At 44.4% G+C, this 11,078-nt stretch overlaps 1 protein-coding gene across 1 annotated transcript in view; it reads right to left on the reverse strand.

Moving 5' to 3' along the window:
* The window catches only part of DNAH10 (dynein, axonemal, heavy chain 10), a 158,629-nt gene that overhangs the window by 49,582 nt on the left and 97,969 nt on the right, over nt 1-11,078 (reverse strand). The window contains exons 48-52 of the mRNA XM_010841412.1: nt 8,290-8,462; nt 6,813-6,906; nt 6,277-6,444; nt 5,401-5,589; nt 2,219-2,390 (exon numbers count right to left, since the gene is read on the reverse strand). Coding sequence (XP_010839714.1) covers nt 2,219-2,390; nt 5,401-5,589; nt 6,277-6,444; nt 6,813-6,906; nt 8,290-8,462 — 796 coding nt within the window. The remainder of the gene's footprint in view (nt 1-2,218; nt 2,391-5,400; nt 5,590-6,276; nt 6,445-6,812; nt 6,907-8,289; nt 8,463-11,078) is intronic.

Below are 11,078 nucleotides of genomic sequence, written 5' to 3' on the forward strand. Positions count from 1 at the left end.
AGGCAATGCCAAAGAATGTTCAAACTACCGCACAATTGCACTCATCTCACATGCTAGCAAAGTAATGCTCAAAATTCTCCAAGCCAGGCTTCAACAGTATGTGAACCGTGAACTCCCAGATGTTCAAGCTGGATTTAGAAAACGCAGAGGAACCAGAGATCAAATTGCCAACATCTGCTGGATCATCGAAAAAGCAAGAGAGTTTCAGAAAAACATCTACTTTTGTTTTATTAACTACATCAAAGCCTTTGACTGTGTGGATCACAACAAACTGGAAAAGTCTTCAAGAGATGGGAATACCAGGCCACCTGACCTGCCTCCTGAGAAATCTATATGCAGGTCAGGAAGCAACAGTTAGAACTGGACATGGAACAACAGACTGGTCCAAAACAGAAAAGGAGTACATTAAAGCTGTATATTGTCACCCTGCTTATTTAACTTATATGCAGAGTACATTATGCAAAATGCTAGGCTGGATGAAACATAAGCTGGAATCAAGATTGCCAGGAGAAATATCAATAACCTCAGATATGCAGATGACACCACCCTTATGGGAGAAAATGAAGAAGAACTAAAGAGTCTCTTGATGAAAGTGAAAGAAAATAGTAAAAAGTTGGCTTAAAACTCAACATTCAGAAAACTAAGATCATGGCATCTGGTCCCATCACTTCATGGCAAATAGATGGGGAAACAATGGAAACAGTGACAGACTTTATTTTGGGGGGCTCCAAAAGCACTGCAGATGGTGACTGCAGCCATGAAATTAAAAGACGCTTACTCCTTGGAAGAAAAGCTATGACCAACCTATATTAAAAGTAGCATATTAAAAAGCAGAGACATTACTTTGCCAACAAAGGTCTGTCTAGTCAAAGCCATGGTTTTTCCAGTAGTCATGTATGGATGTGAGATTTGGACTATAAAGAAAGCTGAGTGCCTAAGAATTGATGCTTTTGAACTGTGCTGTTGGAGAAGACTCTTGAGAGTCACTTAGACTGCAAGGAAATCCAACCAGTCAATCCTAAAGGAAATCAGTCCTGAATATTCATGAGGACTGGTACTGAAGCTGAAACTCCAATATTTTGGCCACCCGAAGCGAAGAGGTGACTCATTGGAAAAAACCCTGATGCTGGGAAAGATTGAAGGAGGAAGGAGAAGGGGAGACAGAGGATGAGACGGTTGGAGGGCATCACTGACTTAACAGACATGAGTTTGGGTAAACTCTGGGAGTTGGTGACGGACAGGGAAGACTGGTGTGCTGCAGTCCACAGAGTTGCAAAGAGCGATTGAATGACTGAGCTACTGAACTTAACTCAAGAGATATCTGGCAATGTCTGGAGACATTTTGGTTGTCCAGTGTGTGTGTGTGTGTGTGTGTTGGGGATGGTACTAGTGTCATCTAGTGAGTAGAGGCCAGGGATGCTGCTAACATCCCATAATACCCAGAACAGCCTCCACAACAAAGAATAGAATTATTCCCACTCCTAATGTCATTCATGTCAAGGATGAGATGCAAAGTCTTCATGATGCAGCAAAGCAAAAGGGCTTCAGACCTATTTGACCTGCATCATATGGGGTACAGACCCCTGGGGACCCCACCCAGTCTCCAAGGAAAATATACCCCGAGCCCTGCAATGGGGTTTACAGATAGAGAATAGGTCTGACGTTCACATCCCAATTACAAGTTTGTGACCCACGCACGGAAAGTCCGCTGCCAACCCAAGGACACGTGTGCTAAATGCCACATGAGTAGCCGGGATGGTAAGACGCCCAGGCATTCAGGAGACAGGAGACTGCCAGAGAAGGGAGACCAGCAAGGCCCTAGAGCTAAAACCTGGGGCAAGGTTTCCTTGGTGCCGGACTGGAAAGTGGAGGTCTGCTCTTTGTGTCCCTGGCCCCTGTCCACTCCCCTCTTTCTAGTCCGAGGTCCCTCTTTTCCTTTGGTGATTCACTTCACATTCATTCTGAGTCTGGATGTGGTTTGAGGGTGGCTCTGACACTACCCCAGGCATGATCAATCAGCATCCTGCATCACCCACCATAGACACTGGACCCTCAGCCTGGGATGCACCTGCTGGCTCCTACCCACCTGTGAGAGCTTGAATAATACCTCCTGTGTAGGTAGGAAGTGCGCTTAAGAGGTAACGCTTATCAGACAGCCTCCGCTGAAAGCTGAGCCGCAGAGACCAGCAAACCCCATGTGAGACCAGCGTCCCGGTACCTGAGGTGAGCATGTTGTTGACGAGCTCCAGGAAACCCTCCTCGGCCACGTGGGCATCCGTGAACAGGAAGATCATCATCTTGTTCTCAATGCCAAGTTTCAGGTAAAGGTTCTTCAGGTCGTCCCGGAAGTTGTTCTCAGAGTAGCCCCGGCTCAGGAGGATCTCAAACACCTGCGGACATGGAGCACAGCATCCCCGTGAGACCACTGGCCCAAGGGAGGGTCTCCACGTAAGTGCAGAGCGAGAGGGCGGCTCCCAGCTGAGCCACCATCAAAGAGGAACCAGGACCACAGAACCGGATGACTGGGGACATTGTCACAGAATACGGTTGAGTGAGAAAGACGGGACACAGAAAACTGACACTCCTTTTTGTCGAACAAACCACAGTGGATGTTCTGTGCAGGCGTGCACGTGGGCGAGGTGAGTGTGTGCAGGGAACAAGGCTCCTGCAGATGGATTATGAATAGGGCAAAAAAAAGGGGAGTGGGGGCAAGTGAAAAGGACAGCCTCCGTCATTAAAAACGAGTAATTGGATGGGACTTCCCTGGCAGTCCAGTGGTTAGGACACCGTGCTTCCACTGCAGAGGCCACGGGTTCGATCCCTGGTCGGGGAACTAAGATCCCGCAAGCCATGTGATGTGGCAGAAAAGAGTCATTTGAATTATAGGGAAGGAGATAAGGCAGAGATGGGCCACGCAACAGAGGAAATGGGTGTGGGTACAGACTCCCCATGGACAGAGGAGCCTGGCGGGCTACAGTCCATGGGGTCACAAGAGTCGGACACAACCTAGCAACTAAGCCACCACCATAGTCACCGTGAGCTCATTTAAAATGAGATAAATTGTGAGAAGATGTGTAAAGAAAAAAGACTGAAGAAGAAGCAATTTTTAAAATATTAAATTCAAAAATCCTCTGACACACAAAATAGATATAAATGGAAATAGGACACATACATAAAGCTAAGTCTTTTCTGTTCAAGCATTTCCTCCAGCTCAGATGTGTAGAAGTTTAACTGTGAGCAGTCATTTTAAAACAGCTCAGATTTATGGTAGCAGAGAAACCCTTCATTTCCTCTCTCCTCTCCACCTCTATTCACACACACACACAAACATACACACACAAAGCCTCTTTCACACTCAGCCAGTCATGCACATTCATAGCCACACATGCTCACATGGTAACTCCCACACTCAACACACTTTTATGTTTATGGGCACACACGTAGTTTGTCACACACTTTCACAGTCATAGTCACTCACACACATTCTCACACACACAGTTACACAAACTTGCATGTCCAAACTTGCACACAGTCTCACACACAGTCACACACACAAACTCAGGGCAATTTGGATGCCCTTCAGCCAAATGTAATCTGGCCCGGTACAGCCATAAATAAATAGACAAGACTCTCAATTCTTTTAAAGAGTAATAAAATAAATAAATAAATAAAGAGTAATAAACCACATACAATGAATAATAGAATGCCACCGCACCCACCACCCATATTTAACATTTGCTAAAAACCCAAAACTCATATATTTTCTTCAAACCTATTTTTAACAAAGCTATGGATAAAATTAAAAGTCCTTTACTTCTCCCCTGGTCCTCCATCCCCAGGCCCCCCAGTTTTTTGGCCCTGCTTCGAGGCAAGTGGGATCTCAGTTTTCTACCAGGGATCACATCCGTGCCCCTGCAGTAAAGGAGCCAAGTCCTAAGCACTGGACCACCAGGCAAGTCCCTTGGCCCTTTTTACTCCCACTTCAAGGAGGCACACTCCACCACGAATTCGCCTTTCTAATGTGAACTCTAGTGTCATGGGTCAAAAACCTTTTAAAAACATATACCCTTGAATCCTCTAACTTCCCAATTGCAAAAAAAAAAATGATCATAAAAACAGAGCAAAACAATAGGCAAAAACAGAGGCATCGAGGATAATGCAAGACCCGAGTCACGAACAGAATCAGATACCAAAGAACTAAGGAGGGTGTGTGGGGAGGGTGAGCAGTGGAGTTGACGCTTCTTCAAAACTGAGTCTCACTGCAGGATGCACGTCTCACAGTGATGGACCAGGCTGGCAAGTTACCTGTGGGCACTGCAGGACTATCTGTAAGAGTCTCAGGATGGTGTAGAGACACGGGGCCCCACTCACACAGTGCTGGAGGGATGTCAAATGGTGCAGCCCCTTGGACAAACAATCTGGCAGTTTCTCAGATGGATCAACAGAGAATTACCCTACGACCCAGCAACTCTACTCTTAGCATCCACCCAAGACAAATGAAAATATATGTCCCTGCAGAATCCTGTACATGAATGTTTATACCAGCATAATTCATAGTAGTCAAAAGATGGAAGTAATCCAAATGACTGTCAATGAATGAATGGATAACTGAAACGTGGTCTACCATACAATGGAACGTGATTCAGCCACATAAGGAATGAAACACTTACACGGGGACGACGTTTGGAAACATTATGCTAAGTGCAAGAAGGCGTCACAAAAGACCACAGACTTTGAGATCCTATTGTATGAAAAGCCCAGAATAGGAAAGTCAAGAGAGAAAGAAAGATTAATGATGTCTTAAGGCTGAGGGGCTGGAAGAACAGGAAGATACGGAGCTTGGGATTTCTTCTTTGGATGAAGAAAATGTTCTGAAATTGAATGTGATGGTTTCACAACCTTCTGAACATAAAAAATTATTGAATTGTATACCTTAAGTGGATGAATTGTACGATTTAGATATTGTATCTCAATAAAAATATTTTTTTGTTGTTTCTGTTTAATTGTTTTTTGAAGATTCTAAGAATGGCTCAGAACTTTGGATGGTGGTTGTATTGAAACAACAGCACATCAATGACCATGAACACTGGGTCCATGGAGGTTTTGGCTAAGATCCCCTCTACACGAGTACACATCACACATTATGCATCACAGGACTTGCTCATGTTTGACTCTCGAACTTGATTTGACATATTCTACATTCCAAAAACAATACAATAGTTAGATGCTTCAAATATTCAGTTAAAATAATATCGATTCCCCCCTCCCAGAAAAAACCATTTGATATTCTGAAAAAGCATCATGTTATGATCTGTAATACATTGTTCGAATTTTTGCAGGAACTACTAACTGCAGAAATTGGCATAGCAAAGCCATTTTCTAGCAGGGAGTTTGGCTCACCTCGTAGCCAGCTGTGAAGGCAGCCAACCTGGCCAGAGACTGCTTCCCAGAGCCCCCAACCCCAACCAGCAGGGCGTGGCCTCGGTCCATTCGAATGATGCGGTGCACACGGGTCAGATGCTCCAGAGCATCGTCAAAGAGAACCAAGTTCATTTTGGTGTTGCTTTCATTATACTCTTCAAGGATTTCCTGAATTTTAGACCAAAAATAAAATTTTTTTAAGGACCACTGACTTTTAAGAGACAGACTCTCTCTTCCGTGCAGGAGAGATTAAAAATGGAGGAGAGACTGTTTTGAATGTCAATAGTGGTTGAAATGAGTAAATCATTTGGGTTCAGAAGACTAACTTTCACAAACAAGATTTCAATCTGCGGGACATCCCAGGCATCCAGTGGGTAAGACGCTGAGCTACCAATGCAGGGGTCATGAGTTCGATCCCTGGTCAGGGAACTAAGAACCTTCATGCTGCACGGCATGGCCAAAATAAACTGACTAAATTAAATAAAATTTAAAAAGATTTCGATCTGCTGGTCTGTGATCGGCCAGCAGTAAGCCAAAGATGACCACAAGGCTCGCCTTATGAATTAAGATGAAAATGAACATTAGGGAATCAGATGAGGGGTTCCCAAAGTTGGGTGTGTTCCAGAACCCTGGCACCCTCCATGGGTTTGATGAAGGGAAACGTACGAAGATGGGTCCCAGGGGTCTGAATGAATAAATTCATCAGGTCATTGACATGCACCACAGGACGTGGACACCACTGGGTCAGACACAAGCCCACATTCCCAAGTTACAGACAGGCACGGCGTTCTCCCCAGCTCCACCTCCTGGGCACCCATGTAATGTAATCCTGGGAGAGGTGAGCCCCGTCCGCACCTGGAACAAAGCCTTGGCTGCCTCATAATCCTGAATATCTTCATAAATGCGTGCTTCCTCTTCATGCAGAGCTGTCCGGAAGTCTCCAAACAGGATGGGGTCCCTCATCACCACCTCCACATCATCGTTAAAATGTGCCGTGACCAAGATTCTTATGTGCTCCTGGACCTTACAACACAAGATCACTTCAGGACCCAAATTCCCACCACGCATGTGCTAAGACTTGTCAGAAAAAGAGCATAGGCTAGGATTATCTGAAGTCATTTGCATTTGATTTTTTTCCCCTTTGCTGCTAAGTACTTAACAATTCACCCTCCTTTATCTATTGACTTCCATTGTTAGTCTCTATTTTTCTGTAAAGTCCCATATAAAAAAATACATTAAAAAAATGTTGTGTTTTTGTTTTGTACTTTTTCATTTCACCCAGAGACAAATTTTGTAGTTAGGGTTTTGCTTTTTGTTTGTTTGTTTTGAGTTCTGGGTGGTTTTTGTTTGTTTGTCTTTTGCATTTGCTGGTACATTTTCAATGTACTGACCAGCTCCTTGTCTGTTTCATTGATCAACCGGTCATGGAAGACTCTCAGACACTCATTCCTCCAGACTCTCACCATCTGGGTCACCGTCTGGAATCTACAAGATGGAAGGGGCAAAATTAGCCACAAAGTTATCTAGAGAAGAGCAGGCTGGATGCTACTATTTTCAGATGACTATACAGGGTGCAGAAAAGGACATATCTATAGTCTCCCCCCTCAACCCAGTTCCATATTAATTGAAACTTAATGACGTGAAGTGAAGTGAAAGTCACTCAGTGTCCAACTCTTTGCAACCCCACAGACTATAAAGTCCTTGAAATTCTTCAGGCTAGAAAACTGGAGTGGGTAGCCTTTCCCTTCTCCAGGGGATCTTCCCAACCCAGGGACCAAACCCAGGTCTCCCGCATTGCAGGCAGATTCTTTACCAGCTGAGCCACAAGACAAGCCCAAGAATACTGGAGTGGGTGGCCTATCCCTTCTCCAGGGGATCCTCCCAACCCAGGGATTGAACTGGAGTCTCCTGCATTGCAGGTGGATTCTTTACCATCTAAGCTATCAGGGAAGCCTGAAACTTAATGGACACTAACAATTTAAATGTAAAGACTATAATGTTGTCATTTATAGCTCCTCCTGCTGCAGAGAAAAAAAAAAAGAACATTATCTACAAGTGATGTAAATGACATGAGAACTTAATGGGACTCCTCCTCACTGGAATTTATTAATTTAACATCAGCTGCAGAGCCACTGGCAGCTCCTTTTTCTAAGAACCAGCTCCACCTGACCCCAATTCTGGGTCTTTCTCTGGTTTCTGGCAAAGAGGCCTCACTCCACCCATAAATACCCAGACCGGCCCCCTCCTGAACTGCCATTCTGAACCTTTCAAGGGCACTGAGAGTCACTGTGGGCATGTGGAAAGTTCCTGATTCATTTTTCAATATTTTGTGGATTCATAATGTAAATCCATAAAATTGGGACATCCCTGAAAATCTACATAGATGAAATATACATTAATGTAAATACACAAATTCATCTAGTTTTCATGAGTAAATTTCTACACCAAGACTTAAATCCCTCTGTCCTCTGTGGTTAACTTCTCCCAAAGACACATAAAATATAACCAGTTGGCAACTGGAAACAATTCAGTTGTATGAATGAAAGACTCCACTGGGCAAACTCCACCTTTAGAACTGAGAACAAAGGTCGGCATAACATCCCCACCTCTGGGTTGAACACACCTGTCCACTTGGCCTCACACCTGCCTCTCTTGGCTTCCCCAGCCTTCAACTCAAGGGCTCAAGAGGCATCAAGTCTTAACCAAGCATTTGACTCTGTTCTTCGTTTAACATAAACAAAAAGACACTGGGTGATTAATTGACACATGGATTCACATCGCATTTCCTGATAGCTCCTCTGTCTTAAAAGAATAGGAGAAGCTATCATACCAATGAGGCATCTTTCAGTAAGATAAGACAAAACTCACCGTTCTGGGTTAGTGAGGACAAGACCGTTATAAACCCGTGAGAGATCTCGAAGGTTAAAGATGTAATGGAACTTGGACGGGGTGGGCGGCAGATCCTGAACAATGTTTTTGTAAAGAGTCAACGTGCAGGATGTCAGCTTGTCACTCACAGCCACGATGCTCTCATGAAACACCTACAGAATGAAAAGACCCGCCCCCCCACACCAAGTGTCTCTCAATGGATGAACGGGGTAAGCAAAATGTGGTCCATCCATTATCATGGAGTATGATTTGGCCAGGAAGAGGAGCAAAACACTGACATAGAATACAATGTAGATGAACCTTGAAGACATCATGCTGAGTGAAAGAAGCCAAACACAGAAGACCACATATTGTATGATTCCACTGATAGGAAGTGTCCAGAATAGGACAATCCATAGAGACAGAGTCCAGATTAGTGGTTGCCAGGGGCTGAAGGACAGAATGGAATAACTGTTTTGGGGGTGATAAAAATATTCTGGAACTAGACTGTGGTGATAGTTGTACAACATTATGAAAGTACTAAGTGTCACTGAACTGTGTATTTTTAAATGGTTTTAATAGCTAGTCTTACATTGCATGAATTTTTCTATAATTTTTAAAACATATTTTATTTATTATCTTACTTATTGGCTGTGCTAGGTCTTTGTTGCTGCACTGGGGCTTTTCCTAGTTTTGGCAAGTGGGGGCGACTGAGCTGCGGTGCTCAGGCTTCCCACTGCAGTAGCTCCCCTCACACACACCCCCCGCCCCCAGTGCTGAGCACAGGCTCCCGGCACACAGGCCCAGCACTTGAGGCTGACAGGCTTAGCTGCTCCACAGCATATGGGATCCTCCCAGACTAGGGATTGAACCGGTGTCCCCTGCACAGCAGATTCTTAACCACTGGACCAACCACCAGGGAAAACCCATCATCAATTTTTTTGTGAGGAGGTAAGAAAAAAAAGGAAGGACCAGAGAAACTAATCATCTGATCTGCTTTTGTTTCCCCAGATTTTCACATTAACTGACAAGTCAACATGATATGAAACCAAAGCCCCAAACCAACCCTCCATCTGAGACTGATGTGACTTGCACAGACCTCACAGTTTTGGAAGTGAATGGCTTGTGGTAGGGCATGACCCTGCCAGGTGCTCCCTGATCACATCTGGCCTTCCCACACCTTCATCTTTCTTGCCTGGTCCCTCAAGACTTTGAGTGAGCAAGCCTGCTTTAGAAGAGCGATGCCAGGATCAGAGGTCATTATTTAAATGAAGGGGTTCCATTTGTAAAGTGTGAAAATGTTAGTCGCTCAGTCATGTCCGACTCTTTGTGACCCCATGGAAGGTAGCCCACCAGGCTCTGTCCATGGGATTCTCCAGGCAAGAATACTGGAATGAGTTGCCATTCCCTTCTCCAGGGGATCTTCCTGACCCAGAGTCTCCTGGATTGCAGGCTGATTCTTTAGGGTCTGAGCCACCAGGGAAGCCCATCTGTAGAGGTCATGTAAATCATGGTGACATAACAGCAGTAACTAGTATCTAGTGAGGATCGGTGTGTGCACTCTGCCACACACATTACATGCACTTTCTCCCTTCATTCTTCCAAAACGTCAGGGAGGCCGGTACCAGCATTACCTCCCTATTCTGGATGAGGATGGGCATAGGAGAGAGCTCCAGGGACTTGCCCAAGGAGCAGAATGGGTACTGACTCCAGAGCCCACATCCTGTAGTTGCTTCGTTGCTGTCACTCAAGGTGGCCTATGTAACTCAGGGCCACACCATGATTCCCATGGGCCCTAGGCACTGATGCCTTCATGGGCCCCTTCCTCCATAAAAATATATTACTTACATATACATTTATATATTCTTTTATTACTTAATTATAATTAAATATATTAGCTTGTATATTTTATGATTAACTTGGTATAAAGATGAATATAATCTAGGCTGGATTAGACTGATTCCTTTCTTCTGATTTTGAGAGAAATTAAAACCTGTTCATGGGCCTCTAAAAGCACCATGGGCTCTAGGCTTTGTGCTTGCTGTGCCAAATGCATACATCATTACCAAGTTTCTACCAACCAGGCCCTCCGGTTTAGACTTCTAATTAAGTCAAGTTACCCACAGCCTAAATGGGAGAAGAATTTGAAAAAGAATAGGACTTCCCTAGGTCATGTACACATTGCTATATTCAAAATGGATAACCAACAAGGACCTGTTGTATAGCACATGGAACTCTACTCCATGTTATGTGGCAGCCTGGATGGGAGGAGGGTTTGGGGAAGAACGGATACCTGTATATGTATGGCTGAGTCACTTCCTGTTCATCTGAAACTGCCACAACATTGTTAATCAGCTATAACTCAATACAAACTAAAAGTTAAAAGTTTGAAGGTGATGTATGGAACAGTCTTATGGACTCTGTGGGAGAGGGAAAGGGTGGGAAGATTTGGGAGAATGGCATTGAAACATGTAAAACATCATGTATGAAACGAGTTGCCAGTCCAGGTTCAATGCACAATACTGGATGCTTGGGGCTAGTGCACTGGGACGACCTAGAGGGATGGTATGGGGAGGGAGGAGGGAGGAGGGTTCAGGATGGGGAGCACATGTATACCTGTGATGGATTCATTTTGATATTTGGCAAAACTAATACAATTATGTAAAGTTTAAAAATAAAAAAAAAAAGTTTGAAGGTGAAAAAAAAGAATAGGACTTCCCTGGTGGTCCAATGGTAAAGAATCTGCCTGCCAATGAAGGAATATAGGTTCGATCTCTGGTCCAGGAATA

The sequence above is a fragment of the Bison bison genome, unplaced genomic scaffold, assembly GCF_000754665.1.
Source record: "Bison bison bison isolate TAMUID 2011002044 unplaced genomic scaffold, Bison_UMD1.0 scf7180017864160, whole genome shotgun sequence".
Lineage (NCBI taxonomy): Eukaryota > Metazoa > Chordata > Mammalia > Artiodactyla > Bovidae > Bison > Bison bison.